The sequence below is a fragment of the Papaver somniferum genome, unplaced genomic scaffold (genome assembly GCF_003573695.1).
Source record: "Papaver somniferum cultivar HN1 unplaced genomic scaffold, ASM357369v1 unplaced-scaffold_80, whole genome shotgun sequence".
Lineage (NCBI taxonomy): Eukaryota > Viridiplantae > Streptophyta > Magnoliopsida > Ranunculales > Papaveraceae > Papaver > Papaver somniferum.
Window position 1 is genome coordinate 601,702 of NW_020650971.1, and position 21,643 is coordinate 623,344.

The following is a 21,643-nucleotide window of genomic DNA, read 5'->3' on the forward strand; positions in this document are numbered from 1 at the left end:
CAAGTTTGAAGTTAGAACCCTCTTGAAGCTTCATGATTCATAGTTTGTTTGTCGTTATACCGAATTTGAAGTTCGAAACGACATTGAGATTCATATTTATCGATTTCGATGATGTATCATGCTAAGTTTGAAGTCAGAACCCTCCCAGAGCTTCTTGGTTCATATTTTCTATGTCGTTATACCATATTTGAAGTTCGAATCGACTTTGAGCTTCATATTTATCGATTTCGATGATATATCATGCTACGTTTGAAGTCAGAACTCTCCCGAAGCTTCATGATTCATAGTTTGTTTGTCGTTATACCATAATTGAAGTTCGAATCGACTTTAAGCTTCATATTTATCGATTTCGATGATATATCATGCTATGTTTAAAGTCAGAACTCTCCCGGAGCTTCATGATTCATAGTTTCTATGTATGATGAGTGCCAAATATTGTATATATTTATCCCTTTTTGTTGGCATTTAACTCATTTTTTGTGCATTAATTCTACATTTTATCCCATATTCTGCATTTTCATTGTTTTCAAGAATAAATATTTTTATTAATTAATTTTGCATTTTTAGGTAATAAATAAAATCGGATGACTTGCGGAGCAGAAAAGAGCAGAAAAGTAGTGAAAAGCCGGAAGAAATTACGCAAGGAAGCCGCAAAGAATGGTGCGCACAAGTCCAAAAAGCTAGGAATGGGCTCAAGAACGAAGAATTGTGCTTAAAGAAGAGATGGGCTTGGCATACCTAAGGCCCAAAACCCTTACCCAAACCCATTTTCTATATCCATACCCGCCTCCATTCTCAGCCGTTAGATTGGATCCATCTCATAATCCAATGGTCGCTTCATTAATGTGCATCAAAATCCGAGGTTCTTGTCAAACACCATAGTGCTTAAATTCCAAGCCTTCAGATTAGATTGCATTTGAATCCTACGGTCTCTCCTTTTCCTGCGCATCAAATCCCGATGATTCCGCTCAACACTACAACACCTAACCTAATCTTGCACCGTTAACTTTGATTTATTACACATCTAACGGTCGCTACATGCTCTGTTCCATCTCACCGTTGGATCTACCTACCAGGTTCGCATCCAGCGGCTTCATCTCGCTGGAAATCAAAAATTGATGAACTCGCCTCACACCAAAACAACCCTAGGGTATATTATCCAAAAATTGAAGAAACCCTAATCTTTTCTTCTATCCTCCTTCTCTTTCCTCCCTCACCCGTACCACCACCTTCCTGCCGCACCAGTTCCATCACCACCACCTTCTCCATCAACAACTCCACCTTCTCTACCACCAACTCCTCTGTCTCAATCATCATCATCCCCTACTCTCTAGCCATCTATTACATCAGCCCATCACGCCTCTTTTTTCGCTGGAACCCTAGGCGTGAAGAGTTGATGAAATAGATGAGGCTATAGATCACAATTGGAGGCGGAGAAGGACCGAGAGAGAAGAAAAGCAGCATGGGCTCGGATTGTCCAATCGAATTAGGTAAAATAGAAAACCTAATTTCACTGTTTTTTTGGATTTTTGGGAATTTTGGATGAACCCTAATTTAGGGTATAAATACTGGGGTTTGTAGAACGTGTGGGGGTGTGCTTGGACTAGCCAAGTCTCCAATTAGGTTTAATTTTAGTTCTAGTTTCTTCAATTTCAAATCAAATTCAAAATTAAGGTTTCAATTTTTAGTTTAATTTTAATTCAATTTCAAGTCCAATTTCTATTTCAGTTACAATTAAGTTTGTTTTAATGTCAATTTCAATTCCAACAGTTCAATTTAGGTTTTAATTTTGTGTTTAGCAAGTTTAATTTTGATTTAATTTTCAACTGTTAGTGCAATCAGGTTTATGTTAGTTTAATTTTAATGTTTGGTAATTTCTAGTTCCATGCTTAGGTTAGTTTTAATTTCAGTTTCATTGTTTCAATTTTTGCCTCAATTTTTGTTTCCTGTTTAGCAATGATTCCTGTTTTGTTAATTTTTGTTCCCTGTTTTGTTAATTTTTGTTTCCTGTTTTGATACACTGTGCATATTTAGTTTAATTTCTAGTTTCATGTTTAATGTAATGTTAATTGGATATACTGTCATGTTTAGTGTGTGATGTTTAGTTTCTCAAAATGTTAAGTTTAATTCACTGTCAAGAAGTGGAATGCTAGGTTAGAGCTTTGAAGCATTGGATTGATTGAGCAGTGGGGAGAAACTAGTGCTCACTAGTGACTGTGAGCAAGCTGGTTCTCTTCCCACTCTAGATGAATGCCTAAAGCCATTGCCTTGGCTTTGCTTGTTTTTCCTTCCTTTTTTTTTACTTCACTGTCTCCCCTGCCCTTGGCTCACAGCCTTGGTTCATGCCATTTGCCCTCTTTGTTTCACTGCCACTATAACATTGTGATCTTGTATCTTGTTTTACATCATTTGCTAGCTTAGGAAAACTTCTTGTATGCTCCCACTCCCTGTGGACTAACCCCTACTCACCCCTATACTATAAAGCTTGGCCTTGTATACTTGCAAGTTTTGTGTGTTTTCCATTCCACACCAATGTCGTTATACCATATTTTAAGTTTAAATCGACTCTGAGATTTATATTTATTATCGATTTCGATGATGTATCATGCCAAGTTTGAAGTCAGAACCCTCTTGGAGCTTCATGATTCATACTTTATTTGTCGTTATACCTAATTTCGAATCGACATTGAGATTCATATTTATCAATTTCGATGATGTATTATGCTAAGCTTGAAGTCAGAACCCTCCTGGAGCTTCCCGATTCATAGTTTGTATGTCATTATGCCACATTTGAAGTTCGAGTCGACACTGAGCTTTATATTTATCAATTTCGATGATGTATCTTGCTAACCCTAGTTAAAATAAACCGAAAGCAAAAAAATAAATCACAAAAGCACAAATCGAAATCACAAAAAAAGAACAAAAAAACACACAAAGAGCTTCATATTTATCGATTTCAATGGTGTATCCTGAGAACCCGAGTCTTCCAGTGTGAACTAAAGCTACTTCATGACATGTATGGATAGTCGAAATTACTTCACGACTTATGTGACTAGTCGAAATTCAATCCGGAAGCACATAGAGAAAGCACAAAGAAACACACAAAGAAAACACACTTTCGTTGATCCGTATGACAGTCTCAAATCAAATCTGCACCGTCCAAAGATATCCCTAATCTGTATGACCATATTTAAATCAAATCTTGGCCGTTTAAAGATAGGTATATAGAAGATCAAAAGAAAATTTCTCACAGTTTCTTCATTTTCCTCTCTTATCTTCGTCTCTAACCTTATCTTCCGCCTCCCTTGAAAAAGAAAACCCTAACTCACCACATAATCTATTTCTCGATCACTCTCTTATGTAAAAAAACTTACGGAAGTTGTAGATCGGTTCTTTCAAATTGCAATGGCTTCTTTGAAACTCATTTTCTCTTCTTATTCTCTTCTTATTCTCTCTTCTTCTTTCTTCTTTTTCGTTCTTCTTCTCTACTCTTCTTCAGTTGAAAATCGAGAGGTGAAATTGAGGTATGGCTTGAGGAAATTTAAATCGTGAGGATGTATAAAAGAAGAAGGAGTTGGTGTTTCTGCTAATTATGAAGAAGAAGATTGAGTCCTGTTATGAATCGAGAACTAGGGTTTTCTCAGTGAATCGTTAATTGATTTAGAAATGGAGAAATTAAAGATGGGTTTTGTGAACACAGTATGATGAGGAAGAATTAGTGATTGATGTGTGAGTTTTAATGAATATTAGAGAAGCTAGGGTTTATGTTCTTTCCCAAAATAGATATTAGGGTTCTTGGATGTAATTGAATCAAGTGACTGAAATTGAAATTGAGGTTTTAGGGAAGGATTAGAGATGGGAATGTTTGATTTGAAAAATTAGAGGTCGTGGTGGTGGTAGAGGCAGAGGAGGCAGCAAAGGAGGAGGTCGTGGTAGTGGTGGAATGAAAGGTGGTAGTAAAGTGATTGGGTACAAAGTCTGGAATCCTTTTAGATCAAAGCTTGCTCCTGCTGTATGATTAAATATTTTTCGTGGTTGTAGTAATGAGGTTCAATCTCTCGGACTTGTGAAGGATAATTTTTTTTTAGAAAATAAAAATATATACAAAATTTTTGTCACAGGATCAAGAGACACTAGGACTCAGGATTCCACCATTAATCATTCACACAATTCATATATTTATTCGAAACAATTATAGCTCAAATCATAAGGACTCTCATTTTTGCCAAGGTAGATTTTTAGAATATTTATTGTATATCACTAGCATGACGCATCAAAAGCACTACGACCAAGCATACATCATCATACGATATCACAACCAATTAAGAAAAATCATAAATCGATTAATAAAAAGTGCAAGTAGTCAAAAAGAATTAATATAATTATCATATGCGTAAAGAACGGCTTCCTCCATCATCCCAATGTTGGGGTTTAGCTACTCATATTAATCATGTTCTCAAAATACATTTTTATAGCTCAAAAAGTTGATTAAAAGGTAAAGAAGAACTAAAACAGTGAATCTGCGACGAACATAAGGCGTCCAGAAAACAACGATACTTTACCACTGCTGTAACAGAAACAACGATACTTAGCTTCCACTGTCGCTGTCGCTGCTGTTTTAAGACTGCTAAGAAACGACTGTTCTGGTAAGTGTGTTCTTCGTGTTCTTCAGGCGTGTTAATGGCAGCAGCAGCAGCAGCAGGTAACTTCTCTGCAACTCCTCCTGCGCCTCTCTGCTCGCCTCCAAACCTCCCCAAACTCTCGACAACCATTCTAGTAGGCCCAAAGATCATATTTATACTCAAAGACACGCTGAAATCCCTCTCCATAACTCCAAATAATTCGTCTTTACTCGGCAGTGAATAACATTATTTTTGAATATTTTCTTACCAGATTTAGAATTTCACACGTAAACTTTGATCCTGAACGCTCTAGTAAGCCTTATACATGCCTCATAAGTCATCCAACTCCTCCAAAACACTTCCATGCACAACCAAAACACACACAACACCGTGTACAGGTCGTGTTCACTCCGTGTAGCTCTGTTTTGAGCTCGAGAATTAAATCGATATTTCCAGCCAATTCCGATCAAATTCGACACCCAAAATATCTTCCTTAGGCTAAATCACATCTTTCTGCCAAAATTCAGCCATTGAATCGACCTACCACTACTTCATTTCTTCGATCGAAAATTCTCCTGAACTGTGAACATTTTCCCGCCAATTTTCAGTTTTCAAATTGTTGAAGAAGGTGCCCCTTATCCTGGACTGGGGTGCGAATAACAGATGCTTTGGGGTGACCTGGGGGTGCCCCTTAGTAATTAGGTTACCCCTTATCCAAACTTGGGAGTCCGAATAACACGTGTCCTCCGGGTGCCAAAATCAACTTTTCGAGCCGAATTTTCTTAAAATATTTATTTCCAAAAAAATACCTACAAATACATAAAATAACAAAATTAGTACAAAATCGAGTGCCAACAATATATAGTATTGAGAACAAATTGGACACAAAATGTGTCTATCAAATACCCCCAAACTTATTATTTGCTAGTCCTCGAGCAAAATTTATTCTTGAAAAGTGACCGAGTTAATCTCGGGTGGGTTTATCAGAGGTGTACCCACAAAAACCAATACTCCAGACCCCAGCTATCTACGCAGAACCTTGGAAAGCACTAAAGAACCTCCTTGGTTGGCATACAATTATTGACTTTATGAGGAAGAACCCTGATGCGAAATTCCAATTGCTGTACACGAGTTTGCACTCAAGCATACTAAAATTCATATAAGTGACAGAGCTCTACTAAGATAGTTTCACGATGGACATCATACTCGGAGTCAGACTAATCACATGAAAAGATTAAGAAGATGGAAAAAGAAAAATGTAGATGGTTGAAAAGTGAACGGTGTTTCCCATATCTGTCTGAAGGCCTCTGCCAAGATGAACCTAACCTAAATGACTGAGATACCGGTCTGACTAATATTAACACACTGGCATATACAAGGGAACCAGTGGTCAATAACTTAAATCTAGATCAACAAACTGGCAAATACAAGGGAACCAGCAGTTGACTACACATAACAATAACCATTTTTTTTTTTTTTTTTTTATTACTTAACGGCATGAATAGATCTTTTGATCCAAGCGCATGCTTCTTGTCAGCAGATTACACGATAGTTCCCACGGGTCCTGCATTCCACGCTTGCTTAGGCGACGGAAACAGGGAGAACACACGCATATTGCTATCCAAGTGTTAATACTTATTCCGATTGGTCTAACTGGTCCGGTCTAATTTTTTTTTTTTTTTTGGAAAAGGTAACTCAGTCACTCTATTTCACCCTAGCAAAGGTAACAACTTGAATCGTGTGCCCCACCAAATCACTTGAAATAAAAGAAAAAAAATAGAACGTGAAAAGGACTCGACGAGATATGGCGAAACTATCATGTTATTTCTAACACCTGAGCTCTGTGCTTTTATGAATAGACTCTATAGATGTTTCCATCTAGTCAGATTGGTTCCTCAACTCCTAAAACAAAAATGTTTCCATCCACTTAGATTGGTTAGTGCTATCCTTAATAGGCATAAATTTCTAGGCTCTGGAGTTTATTTATTGCAACTAAAAAGTTTCTCCCATACCCCCAAACTTAAATCTAACATTGTCCTCAATGTTCTAAAGATGAAACTAAAAGCATGAACAAGGAGAAACTGTTACCACTTGAAGCAAAAGAGATAAGGAAGGATATTACCGTGTCGCAAGAATATTGGGTTACCTCCCAAGAAGTGCTAAGTTTAAAGTCTTCAGCCAGACTTAGGAAAGGATTAGTCAACTCGAACCATAAAGTAACAGTCGAAATAACTGTGGGTCTTCAAAACCAAATAGAGCTGACCAAAGGAAACTGCAGTGAACCAAGAAAATGGACAAGAATAGCATGCCCTTACCTAGTTTCCTGAAAACTATCGCTAATTGCGGTTCAGGTTCAGGTTCTATGAAAGGGTCTAAATAGAATATTTTCATTGGCTGCGTTTCTCATCATAGATGGGATCCGAATCACTAGGTCTTAGAGTCTGTGAAAACTCAATACGAACTTAGAATCACGAAGTAATAACCTAAATAATTGCGGATCATCTAAGTCAATCAGATATGACTTACATAGTTGACCACAGTGAGAGTAGTGGTCATTCTTAGGAAAATGTGTCGATTCCATTAACCTAAAGTACTTAGGCTTAGTCTCAGAACTTAATATTCGACTCTTTTGAAACGTTCCCACAGTTGGAAGAAAACTATTTGGTGGGAAAACAAAGTCAATATGGGTATCATAGCCTGGGAAAACCACATCAACCAGAGGATGGGTTTCTAACGACTGAACTCCTTTTTGGACATCATTAGGTTCGGGAAAACGTGTATGAAGATAATCTTGTAAAATGGTCGAGGCAGAGATATCAAGTCCTAAGTGTGGGGACTTTCTGAGAGTTAAAGGTAAGGCACTAGGGAAGTGATAATCACCCCCAAACTTAGAGTTTTCAGTGTCTCTAGATAGACCTCTAATTATGTCTTGAATTTCCGTATCTTCAGAGTTCTTAAAATATTCAAGAGATTCTTCTAAGTTATTATCAGGTAGTGCATCTTTACTCATATCTACGGGTCTATCTTCTTCTTCCAAGACTATTGTTTCTAAGTCGCTAGACTCTAAAACAGTATTTTCGAAATGAACCCGTTCCTCTAAACCACTATCGGCTTCGTAAACAGGAAATACTACGTCGTCTAAAACGGTGGTATCCCTAATCAAATCCTCGTCCTTTTGAATAGGTGAATAATCATAAAAATTATTTGGATTTGAACTAGAAATAATATAATCATTATACAACTCAATTGGATTACTAGACTCCTGATCACTATGCCTACATATTTCAGATTCTTCATTACTGCTATCCTCATCATCATAGTACGAAATGATTGAACCTTATCTAAATAAGTAGTGTCTTTTATTCTAACCTCGTCCTCTAAATTAGGCAAATATTCACTATTTACATCAAGGGTAAAATTGGAAGCACTATTTTGGAAATTTAGATTATTTCGAGCAGCATTAGCTAACTGTTCATTTTCTGCCTCTAAACGTGCTTGAATTTCACTGAGTGTAACACTTATACTTTCACAAGTCTCATTGAATATCTTAGACCGCTGTGTACTCTCTTCTCTTGAACTAACTGCACGTTCATACTCCCTTCGAATTTGTTGGTAGGTTTCTTCTAAAGATTGAACAGGTTTAGAAATGTCATAATCAGGACTAGTTTTTAAGTAATTTTCCAAAAACGCATGACTAGTACTATAATATTCCTGATTTTCTTGCTCGTAAGACCAATTCGTGTGTGGATAATAATTGGGCTACTATGGTATGAACCATAACCTTGAAAAGGTTGGCGTTCCCAACTACTATTCCCACCATGGTCATAAAACTGATGATGTCCATATTCAAATTCAGGTCGATACTCATTGTATTGGCTTCTATCATACCAGTTCGACATTCTTAGTTGCAAGGGAATTCTACACAATCACAAACAAGGCCGACTCGACTCCACCAAAACAAACCTAAAGATTTCTAGCAAACAAAAAGCATGATGGCTCCACTTAGATTGTTTCTAGACCAGCTTCTATCTTTCGAAAGGGAATTCGTTGCAATTTGAGCAAACCCCTCTGGAATCAATCTGAGTCAAAGTAAGTTGAATAGAGGCGAGGGAAGCTAGTAGAGCTTTGATACCCAAGGCCTCACCGCTATCACAAAGGCGGCGCAGTCACGCATTCAACTCACAGAAACCATCATGAACTTTGGAGTGTGCTTAAAGAGCAACCAATATTTTTCGAACGAGTTTCCTATTAAGCTCGTTACCCTATCGGTCTCGTTCTATTCCAAATTTTAAGCTTAGGTTCGCGTTCGGTTTCGTTTTCCTAAGGCGGGCAAGAAGAGAACGGTGATGAAATCCGAACCCTTATCTTGTTTAGGCAAGGCCTTGCCCTTTACTAGGAAAATAAAGACAGTCCGGTTCGTCCTCAAACAATTATCACCTTAAGGCAGACAGTAACCCACTTGCAGGAGATTCGCGGGTGTTTCGGTTGGACTTACCTCCCGTACCAGACGGGCGATGAACCGTTGTCGTCGACTCGGGCCACGACTCCTATGCCGTGTGCGAACCCGAGGGGCCGAGACGATATAGTAATCGTCGTCCTTCCCTGCACACAGTTTATATAATAATTTTTTTTTTTTTTAATAAAAATACCCTTCCGTAGGGTTAAAAAAAATAATAATAAAGTCCAAGAGTCCAGTCCAAAGTCCAAATAAAGTAAAGTGCAAAAGAAAAATAACCTAAAAAAAAAATATATATAAAAAAAAAATCTCTCTTATTTTTTCTCTCTTTTCTATATATAAAACAAAAAAAAAAAATTCCTCTTTCGCTCCTTTCGCTTTAAGCTTTTCCTTCCAAGGTCCTTAGTACTCCACTTCGAACCTGCAAATCAAAGACAAAAAGAAACGTAAAAAGGAAAAAAAATAATAAACCTAAAAAAATTCTACCTAAGCACAGGTCCCCGGCAGCGGCGCCAAAATGATTAAATATTTTTCGTGGTTGTAGTAATGAGGTTCAATCTCTCGGACTTGTGAAGGATAATTTTTTTTTAGAAAATAAAAATATATACAAAATTTTTGTCACAGGATCAAGAGACACTAGGACTCAGGATTCCACCATTAATCATTCACACAATTCATATATTTATTCGAAACAATTATAGCTCAAATCATAAGGACTCTCATTTTTGCCAAGGTAGATTTTTAGAATATTTATTGTATATCACTAGCATGACGCATCAAAAGCACTACGACCAAGCATACATCATCATACGATATCACAACCAATTAAGAAAAATCATAAATCGATTAATAAAAAGTGCAAGTAGTCAAAAAGAATTAATATAATTATCATATGCGTAAAGAACGGCTTCCTCCATCATCCCAATGTTGGGGTTTAGCTACTCATATTAATCATGTTCTCAAAATACATTTTTATAGCTCAAAAAGTTGATTAAAAGGTAAAGAAGAACTAAAACAGTGAATCTGCGACGAACATAAGGCGTCCAGAAAACAATGATACTTTACCACTGCTGTAACAGAAACAACGATACTTAGCTTCCACTGTCGCTGTCGCTGCTGTTTTAAGACTGCTAAGAAACGACTGTTCTGGTAAGTGTGTTCTTCGTGTTCTTCAGGCGTGTTAATGGCAGCAGCAGCAGCAGCAGGTAACTTCTCTGCAACTCCTCCTGCGCCTCTCTGCTCGCCTCCAAACCTCCCCAAACTCTCGACAACCATTCTAGTAGGCCCAAAGATCATATTTATACTCAAAGACACGCTGAAATCCCTCGCCATAACTCCAAATAATTCGTCTTTACTCGGCAGTGAATAACATTATTTTTGAATATTTTCTTACCAGATTTAGAATTTCACACGTAAAATTTGATCCTGAACGCTCTAGTAAGCCTTATACATGCCTCATAAGTCATCCAACTCCTCCAAAACACTTCCATGCACAACCAAAACACACACAACACCGTGTACAGGTCGTGTTCACTCCGTGTAGCTCTGTTTTGAGCTCGAGAATTAAATCGATATTTCCAGCCAATTCCGATCGAATTCGACACCCAAAATATCTTCCTTAGGCTAAATCACATCTTTCTGCCAAAATTCAGCCATTGAATCGACCTACCACTACTTCATTTCTTCGATCGAAAATTCTCCTGAACTGTGAACATTTTCCCGCCAATTTTCAGTTTTCAAATTGTTGAAGAAGGTGCCCCTTATCCTGGACTGGGGTGCGAATAGCAGATGCTTTGGGGTGACCTGGGGGTGCCCCTTAGTAAATAGGTTACCCCTTATCCAAACTTGGGAGTCCGAATAACACGTGTCCTCCGGGTGCCAAAATCAACTTTTCGAGCCGAATTTTCTTAAAATATTTATTTCCAAAAAAATACCTACAAATACATAAAATAACAAAATTAGTACAAAATCGAGTGCCAACAATATATAGTATTGAGAACAAATTGGACACAAAATGTGTCTATCACTGTACTTGGTGGTGTTGAAAATATTTGGATTGTAAGTATTATTTGTGTATAATGTTTGGGATTTTTCACTTTGTGTTTTTACTTTTTTTTTCTTTGTCATTGTTTTAACATAATGGTGTTTGATTTGCAATTTCAGGTACCGCCTGAGTTAGACCTAGAGGTGGTGCTAGTGGAGGAGGAAGAGAAAGAGGAACATATGGAGAAGAATGGGAGAGGAGGTTGGAATTTGTATTCGGTATTTATTCTTGTTGGTCCTGTATTTGGATTCGTATTGATTTTGGTATGTGGGTATAGTGGATTGGTATTGATTTTGAATTGTGGATTGAATTTTTTGTATTAGAATAATGCAGCGTCGGAGATTGCTGTGCACGATGATTGCAAACAAAGGTTTTTGGAATTGAAGGAAAAAAGGACTTTCCGTTTTGTTGTGTACAAAATTGAAGAGAAGGATAAGCAAAAGCAAATTATTCTGGAGAAGCTTGGCGAGTCAGCTGAAAGCTATGAGAATTGCCAAAAGAGAAAGGTTTTCTTCATCTATTGATAACTTTTGCAACTGTGTTTTTTGTTGTCTGATAGGAATTCTGGTCAGGGTTAGAACTATGAGTAACCTTTGTCTCATTATTGTGTTTTGAAGGTCTCATGATACCACAAGGGTGAGGACCAAGATGATTTACGCGAGTTCATAGGAGAGGTTCAAGAGAGAGCTTGACGGAATTCAGGTAGAGTTGCAAGCAACTGATCCTACAGTTACAGCTTATCTTTCTTGTATTTTTTCTTAGTTGAAATGAATATGGCTGAAACTGAGTCTTGTGATAAAAATGGGATTGCAGTTGGTGATGGAGATGCCACAATACAATGAATGGCCTGCGAACCTAGTTGTATGTTAGGACATTTGGAAGCAAGATGAATGGAGTGATGTGAAATGGTAATGGGGAATGTTGGTATGATGGCTGTGAAGAAGGGAATGTATGTCTCATGAAACTGGTGGTGTTGAGCTGTTGCAGTAGCACATGAATGGACTGCAGTTAAAGCTCAGATGGATTCAGCTGATATATTTGAGGATAATGGCTTAGGATATTGGTGCCGTGACTGTGATGCTGCTTCCATCGCTAGGTTGTCAAGATGCAGATGTTGATGCAATTAATGCTTTGAGGAGGATGTCTGGAATGGTGGTTGTGTAGTGCAGTGGACAACAGGGGATGACTTGATGGGCAAAATTTGTTCTTGTGTAGGATCAATTATGCTCTGTACGAAGAGCTTGATTCGGAAAACATGGATCGAACTAGAGAAGTTTACAGATATATATCTTCATTATCTGCTAAAACCTCGTATATGCAGTTATATGCGAATCCTTTAGCTATTAATTAGTTATCCATCTCTTTATATACAGTAAAAATTGCATGATGATCAGGTCCTGTTTACTACTGCCAAGATTGCATAATCTATGACTACGTTCTGCAGAATTTATATCCTGAACAACATATTCTCAATGGTTATCCATATATCGGATTAAGCTGAATTTTTAACATGTTGTTTCTGTATATGCAAGCAACTTACTGGGCTCCCATATTACTTCATAGAAGCACAGATTAGAGAGTTGCTTGAATCTTTTGGTCCCCTTCGTGGTTTCGATCTGGTGAAGGACAGGGAAACAAGGAACTCTAAAGGATACGCCTTCTGCGTTTACTAGGATCTCTCAGTTACAGATATTGCTTGTGCTGCTCTAAATGGGTGATAAAACTCTTACTGTTAGACGAGCGAACCTGGGCACCGCTCAGCTAAAACCTGAGCAGGAAACGTCTTAATACAGGCACAACTACAGGTCGCGTGGCAGGTTAGTGGAACACACTTTATATTTATCTTAGTTTCCAGTATATACGATAAATATATAAATATTTGCTACTGATATCTTTTATTGTTTCTTTACTAATGAGTTTTCTTGTTTTCTTTGGCAGAGGCAATTGTTCCAAACCGGAGGTGGTCTAGGTGGTGGTAATGGAGGTGGCATTGCTACCAAGGTCGTATGCCTGACAGAGGTGGTTACTGCAGATGAGCTTAAAGATGATGAAGAGTATGAAGATATTTTGGAAGATATGAGGGTAGAAGGTGGAAAATTTGGTAAGTTAAAGTCTTTGTTTTTTATATTCGAGCTTTTGTTTTTTTTTGTGTTTCGCAGCCTTTGGAAATATTTGATTTCACGCCCCAATAAAACCACTAGTTTACACTTTTGGACCTTCAGAATAATTTGTTTCTAACTCGTACATTTTGCGATTGCAGGTACATTGATGAATATTGTCATCCCCCGTCCACAACCTAACGGTGAACCCTCTCTAGGACTTGGAAAGGTTAGTTTCAGTGTAAGGTATTGTTAAATGACACTCTTAGGTTGACTGTTACTTTGTATTATAAAATTTTGACTGTTACTTTGTATTGCTAAATGACACTCTTCTCCTGTAGGCTTTCGTTGAGAACTACGACACTTCATGTCTAAGCCAGTGCCTCTACGGTATCATCTACCACTATGTTTCTCATAATCGGTGTTAGGTTTACCAAGAAGAGAGTGTGCAGCAAAAACGGATCATTTCCATTTAGCAATGTAACCCAGACTACCATGCTGGAACGTGTATGCTACTGTCATATTTGTAGGGAAGGCCAATATCTGTGTTTTACGATTTATATGATATTTTTAGTCATGTTCAAAGAATCTATCATTTTATTTTCTTTCGTTGAGCAACACACTTTCATACAAGGTGATTTGAAGTTAGCTAGGTAATGCAATTGGAGTGGTAGGTTAACTTGAATGAATGTAAATGTGCTACACTGGCATGTTAATGTGAATGTGAAATACTTTCGGCAATTCATGCAATTCGGTTTCAGCTATAATTTTTTTTTTCAAAATAGTTTTATGCACACAACTTCTAATAAGAGTTGTATTCCATATTTCAACTACACATACCAAAGGTTGTGAAAAATGTCTTTACGACATAACCAGGTGTTGTCCAAGATAGTTCGACAATTCATACAAGTGTTGTGCAAATATTATTCATAATACTGGTAATTATTGTTGTATATGTTTCTACGATATACTACTTATGTTTTCCACGATTGTTCTACAATACAAGCAAGAGTTGTGTTAGGTTATCAAAAAAAATCGAAAGAGAATCACAACATTGACAAACTATTGTCGAACCATGAATCACATCACCCTTTACAACACTTGTCATCCATTGTAGAAAAACTTGGACTTTCTACAATACCCCCGTTCCACAATGCATGAAATGGAGTTGTCGTAGGGGTACTGCAACTCTTATCTTGTGTCGTCAATGATGTTTTTTCCCGATAGTTGATTTTCTTGGAAAGTCTTTAGGTAAAAAGAAGCACTCAGAGTCTTTGTCGAATTGTTATTAGATGGGGATTTATGAAGATTTTTTTTTTTGGAAGTATTCATACATTACATTTAATTACCTTTCATTGCACCGCATCATGGGAGCATATTCAGCCTTAACTGCATTTTTCCTTTTGCTTTTTTCTTTAGCATAGTAAGATTATGCTATAAGTGACAAGGTAAAATATAAAAATGGATTTGTTTACTCTAGCTAATTGGTTTTTTCTCATTTTGTCTATTAGGCATTTAGTCTGTTGTAGGATCACAAATCATTTCATAGCATATTACAAATTATATAAAGCACTCTGATGTTTCAAAGTTGCAATTTACTTTATTGCCCCCTTTTAATCGTGTTTCTGCTGAAGGTGTGCGGCAATTTCAGGACTGAAAAAAAGTATTAGACAACCTATTGTACGTACAGTATGTAACTGTAACTCACTAATCTACTTTGAGTGAGATTGAATGTGGTAGTTTTTGATAAAATGGGTAATGCTAATTAAATGATATTTATGTAATCTGTTTTTTATTGTGCAGGCAGGATTTGCGGGCATCTTTGATCCTAAGGGTACTGTATCTTGGAGTTGGAGATGAAACCTGACAATGCATACAAAATTGTGTTAAAATTTATGAATTTCATTCAGATTTGGTCGACATGAGGTTATGAAGGTAGTATCGACACTCATATACTTATACATTTACTCGGCATTCATATATTTGACATATAACATGTTGTTTTCAAGTAGACTATCATCCATGCCGTGCTAATTTTTCAAGAACAAGCCAAACCAATCTCTTTGAACGCCAACTTCATCAGCATTCCATCTTCAGCCTTAATGATTCCAGGTATACCTTTTCAACGCCCATAGCTATCGTATATAATTAGTTATATTAGTTTTAGTAAAGTATGCAAACTTAGAAATTTTCAGATCAAAAGGTTAAGCTTAACGAAACAGTTAAATTTTTATAACAATATTGAAGATTCACGACTTAATTAAATAACTCAGTTTACAAGGATTGTGTGGGCATAATTCAATTAGTATTCCATGGAAATAGATGTCAGTAATATATCGTAAGGATCGGAGCTACCTTTTGTTCGACTGTTTAAACTATTGTTGAATTTTCCTCAATGAGTTGCTGTGAACTTTCATCATATATTGTCATTTATATTAATTGCTTCTATCCTCTTGACTCAAACCATGAACAAGAATCATAAAAAATGAACCTGTCAGTTCTAATTCTAGCTTTAAGATTATTATATTAGCTGTTAGAGAAGATTATAATTTTCTTAAAAGCATGCCTGCTAATTGTACTATTGGTGTCGCTCCAGGTACAACTGCCGGTTCCTCATAAGAATGTTTTGTTACTGTTCCAACAATGAAGATCTAGAAAGATGATAGAAAAGACTATGTTTTCATAACCTACAAGTAACCTGTCCTTCTGTTCCAATCAGATCTTCTGATATCGCCGGTGATCATTTAGAGCCATATCAAGTTCATTCCTATTTTTCACCCACTAGCTTTGTTCAATTCTATTTGATTATAAATTCAATGGGGGAGGATGCGACCTGTAGCTGGATTAGTTAGTATATATGTGTTTAATCTTTGGTACCTGAAACCATTTGGCACATGTATTTACAATACCTATGTGGAAAAAATTCTAATGAATTTTTTTTTTCATTAGTTTCCATTAGTGTCACCATTTAGATGAACATTTCGTTGTTTTTTAATTCAGCATCTACTTCAAAACTGTTATGAAATATGCCCAGTGCGTAATACAGGTTACATGCCCAGTTAAGGTAAACCGGGCACAAATCTAGTCTTAATTATACTCGCATATCTCTGAAATGACTTGTCTTTTTTGGATCAATGAATATTTGTGAGGTAACCAGTGACTTATCATGCAGCAATGACCTTTATGCTCTGTTAAGCAAGCAGAATATGATTTTATTCTAGATAGTCTAATGTAGTTTTAGATCCTTTTTTTCTTCCAGGTTCCTTGTGACATCTTCAGGGATCGTATACGCGTGTTACTGTATTTCATTGGTGAACTGCTAGAAAGTATAAGGTGCATTTGGAGTTGTAATAGCGTGGGCTGTGGCATTCGCCAAAACTGCCACCGGAATGCTATAGCCTATAGGCGGTTTCGTCCCATGTTGTTAACCTGGATTGTTTAGGGTTAACAATTTTGCCGTGAACTAGTTAACCGGGATTATTAGGGTTAACAATTTTTCTGGAACCTATAATCGCCATCAACTCTTGCACCCTATATATAATCCTTTTATAGGCCATCAAAAACCTAAATGTCTTTCTCACAAGGATTCAATATCTTCATCATATGCCCACTCGGGTTCTTCTTCTTCTTCTTCTTCTCTTTTTCCTACTAGAGTAGAGATTATATTACCTATTCTATTAGCATTAGAGGGTCTACATATGTTTCAAGTGATTTTCCGCCTCATGAAAGCGTAACCAAGAGATTGTAATCAGGTAAATCAATTCAATCTTAGTCCCTTCCAATTTTATTTTGGACTCGATCTGCAGTTGAGTAACTAGAGATTATGTTATTCTGAAATTTGTTATGGTTGCTGTTAAGTATGAAGGATCAATTTGGAGATGTTATGGGGTACTCTTCTTGTTTCCTTTTGGTGGTGCTATATGGATTGTAGTGTAAGTCTACTATACATTTTTGGTTCATTCATGGTTAATTTAATTAGACTATGGTTTTGTTCATAGTTTCTAAACATGAAAATTGGCTCGGTGGGGATCTAACCAGGTCACTCAATCGCTCTTTGCAAGTGCCATGATTCGGAATCGCCACAAATTGGTTTTTTCCTCTCCTCAATAATATCTAAACAAAATTCATGAATCAGAGGATTAGAGTTTGAATAGGTGGGTTTCATACAATTAACAAATGAAAGAAAAAATCAGAACAAGAAAACATTCATCAAATAATTGATTTTCAAAATAAAATTCATCAATTAATAGTTAATTTGAATTCTTTGGACTTAAGTTTCAATAGATTATCAGGGAAAATCCCACAGTCTTTAACATCACTCTGACTTTCTTGAGTTAAAGAACTGAAAACTCATTCAAGAGCTACCACCATAGGCCATGAGACCAACTGCCCTCACATTCCCCTTCACATACTACAATTTTAATTTAGCCTTCAAAATTACGAACAGATTAGAAAATATGTATTTCAGTTCACAATCCCTTGAATTCCACGAAAAATCAGACCTTGAAACATATTCATTGACCATAGCGTTGATTTTTGTACCATCGAGTCAGACCAGTACTTTAATAGTCATCTCGAAAACAAAGAAAAAAAATCCAAACAGAAAAAAAAAATCAAACTTAAAAATGGAGACTCAGACTTATTCTATCCCAATTTGTCTTAATTGGAAAATAAATAGTATTCCCGACCCCATGAGTCTGATGATTCATGTTTTCCTCCATTGACTGCACCTGTTAGTCTTCGAATATCAGATCTTATCTCTAAAAGAAACTTTATCAAACACATACATGGATTCATTGTAAATGGACACTACTGTAGGTAACGTCACTACGATGTTACCTACACAGAAAAATAATTTCATGTGTGACTACCCAAGTCAAGTTCTAGACTTTAAGTACCACTCCATACCATTGAACATTCTGCACATTTGAGTAGTTATCAATTAGCCATGAATTCATTCAATAAGACTACTCAAATGATATCATTTCGCCTCCTTGTCATCAATCTTCATTTTTTGTTCTGTTTATTGATCAGCACGGCTCATTTCACACTAACCTGTCATGGATGTCATGAACAGGATAGAAGTGCTCTCCTTGATTTCAAATCCTCATTGGAAGACCCTGCAAATCGTTTGGCATCATGGCAAGATAGCTACCAACATCAAAATTGTTGTAATTGGCTCGGAGTTGTATGTTCATATGACTCTTTTCGGGTCATCTCCGTCAGCCTTCGAAACACAGTCTATGAAAATAACCTCGGAGGATCTGATTTTTCACTAACAGGTAACTTCCCTCCTTCCCTTTTTAGAATTCCTCATCTCGAGTATATTGATCTTGCCTACAACGATTTCCAGGGAACAGAAATTCCGCTCCAGCTTTCTAATCTAACAAAACTTTCTCATCTTGATCTCTCCCATTCCAACATTGGTTCATCAATTTCAACACAGTTTAACAACCTTTCATCTCTACATTACCTTGATTTATCTTGGAATGATGGCTTACAACCATCTATAAAATGGGTGAGAGGGTTAGTTAATTTACAGGTGTTAAATTTGAGTGATATTGATCTGCATACATTTTCACAAGAAATTTTGGGTGAGCATATATCTCATCTTTCCAATCTCAGAGATCTTGATCTCTCATATTGCAGAATATATGACACAACTTTTCCCAATTTTCACAATCTTTCTTTTCTATCTTCTCTTAATATGAATTCTAATTATGTACTCAATTCCCGAATCCCAGTACAACTTGCGAATTTAACTTCACTTTCTAATCTCTACTTGTCTACTTGTGGATTACAAGGTTCTGTACCTTATCTTCCTCAGCTGAAAGTGCTCGATGTTAGTGATAATCCTCGTCTTAATCCTGATCTAACTAGGATGTTTCAACATCAGTGGCCTAAGCTTCAAAAACTCAGCATATCATATACTAATATAAGCGGATCAATTTCAAATGCACCGATGTTGGTCAGTCTTGATGCTGCTGGTTGTTCAATTCAAGGATCTTTGCCTTCTTGGATCTACAATCTAAAGCTCCTAACTAATCTCGACTTGTCTTACAATAAATTCCAAGGATCCATACCAAAATCAATGTCCAATCTAAAGCTCCTAACCAATCTAGACTTGTCTTACAATAATTTCCAAGGATCCATACCAAAATCAATATCCAAACTAAAATTCCTAACTATTCTGAGATTGTCTGATAATAATTTCCAAGGATCCATAACAAGTTCAATATGTGAGCTTATTTCTCTTCGAACACTTGATTTAGGAAGTAATAATATAACAGGAACCATACCAAGCTGCATATCGAATCTTCATAATCTTAGAGTTTTTTCTGTCTATAATAACTCAATTGAGGGAAGCGTTTCATTGAAATCTCTGATTAACGATCTAAACCTAATAGCCATAGATCTGAGATCAAATAGGCTTACTGTAGATATTGATCAAAATTTCAGTTTGTACTCTAAATTCAAACTAGAGTCTCTGTCTTTGAAATCTTGCAATCTAAAAGGATTCTTCCCTCTTTTCATATGTAAATTGAGTCATCTAAAGTCTTTGGACTTGTCTCATAATAACCTGACAGGAGTTATCCCTTCTTGTATCTCAAAACTCAAAAATCTCGATTCATTTGATGTATCGCACAACCAACATTACGGTCCTCTGCCTCTTCCACCTCAAACGGTCCTCTACCGATTTTCTTTTGATATATCGAATAATAAACTCAGTGGTAAAATCTCAATAGAAGTTGGAAGAAGACTATCTAATTGTGTCGTCATAAATCTAGCTGGGAATCAACTTTCGGGTTCAATTCCCTCTTCTATATGTTCAAAAAGTTCAAGATCTTCTCTTCAAATAGTTGACCTCTCAAACAACAGATTCTCAGGGGTTATACCAAATACCTTAGGGTATTGTAAGCATCTTCAATCACTAAACCTTGGGAGCAACGATCTCACAGGAAATGTTCCAAATGAGATTGAAAAATTAGAATCATTGGGTTATCTTCAACTGCAGGACAACCATCTCGATGGTACTCTTCTCAACTTCATCAGTAAACTACCTTCGTTGGTAGTTCTTAACTTGGCGAATAACCAATTCGAAGGAAGTATACCCACTGAACTATTTGGTGCACAATACTCTCTCTTAAGTATCATTTCTTTAAGGTCAAACAAGTTCAATGGATCAATTCCTGATGAAATTAATAATTTGAATCAACTGCAAATTTTGGACTTATCGCACAACTATTTCTCCGGCCATATTCCTAAGCAATTAGGAGGCTACTGGATGAATTTAACAGGCGTATCTCAATCTCTTATGAATGTGTATGACATTCAATTGCAGATGGTGATCAATGGGATCATGTTGCAATTTGAAAAAATATACAGTTACACCTCGGGATTGGATCTATCACGCAACATGCTTGATGGTAACATTCCAACAGAGATAGGTCGGTTAAGCGAACTTGCAAGGCTCAATTTGTCCCACAATCATTTTTGGGGTAACATACCTGCGAGTATTGGAGATATGTCTAAGTTAGCTTCCCTGGACTTAAGTTTCAATAGACTATCTGGGCAAATCCCACAATCGTTAACATCACTGGACTCTCTTGGGGTTTTTAACCTATCTTATAATGAGTTGAGTGGTCAAATTCCAAAAGGGATTCACTTTAGCACGTTGGGCGGTGATGGCTGGGCTTTTGTTGGGAACACATTTTTGTGTGGAGAACCTACAAAGAATGTTTGTGAAGTGGAAGAAGACGATAAAAAAGACGATCGAGAAGATGATCAAGAAAATTACCAAGAAGATACAAATGAGAAATTGATATTGTATAGTATTATTTCTTTGGGGTTTATATTGGGATTTTGGGGTCTATTCTTTGTGATGCTTATAAAAAAGGAGAAATGGTGGTTTCCGTATTGGAGATTTATCGATTCTACTGTAGATGTGATCATAAGATGTATTTAAAGTGAATAATTATAATACCACCGGTTTGTATTTCATTGAAAGCTCAAACTATGATGAGTGCAGAAAAATAAATTTATTTGATTAAAAAATATCAGGAACCATCTTACTTTATTCAAGGATACAATTTTTTGCTCATATAATAGTCGAAAATGATAAGTTTCACAAGAGAAGTGTGATATTACCAACGAGAAGAAGTTTGAATTATTAATATCAGTGTAAAGATAAGATCGCGTAAAGATATCCAAAACAATAGGAAAGAAAGAAGGATTTATTAGCTTTCATCTGCTATGTAATTTCATATATAACGGGCAAGAGAGTATGTAAGAAGGAGATGTAATATTTGATAATTGGAGAGGTATTGAGCAAAGAGAATTTATGTTATCATCTTCTTAAATGAATCATTTCTCTTTAAACCCAGAAATCTCAATCTCTCAGTAGCAAATCTCATCTTCTACT

The 21,643-nt window shown here is 36.5% G+C and overlaps 1 protein-coding gene, 1 long non-coding RNA gene and 1 pseudogene across 3 annotated transcripts; all 3 read left to right on the top strand.

Annotated features, from left to right (window-relative positions):
• Positions 1-11,217: 11,217 nt before the first annotated feature.
• LOC113344889 lies at positions 11,218-15,429 on the top strand (annotated as a pseudogene).
• Positions 12,599-13,988, top strand: LOC113345066. 2 transcript variants are annotated; one of them, XR_003357989.1, is made up of 4 exons: positions 12,599-12,939; positions 13,061-13,223; positions 13,383-13,467; positions 13,563-13,988. It is a non-coding gene; the product is annotated as an uncharacterized LOC113345066 (long non-coding RNA). The 2 variants fall into 2 exon arrangements; XR_003357988.1 differs by having other exon boundaries at positions 13,383-13,988.
• Positions 15,430-18,928: 3,499 nt separating the features above from the next.
• On the top strand, positions 18,929-21,187 carry LOC113344890 (LRR receptor-like serine/threonine-protein kinase GSO1). Its single transcript, XM_026588780.1, has one exon. It carries the CDS (start codon positions 18,929-18,931, stop codon positions 21,185-21,187), a length of 2,259 nt encoding a protein of 752 aa, XP_026444565.1.
• The last annotated feature ends 456 nt before the right edge of the window (positions 21,188-21,643 follow it).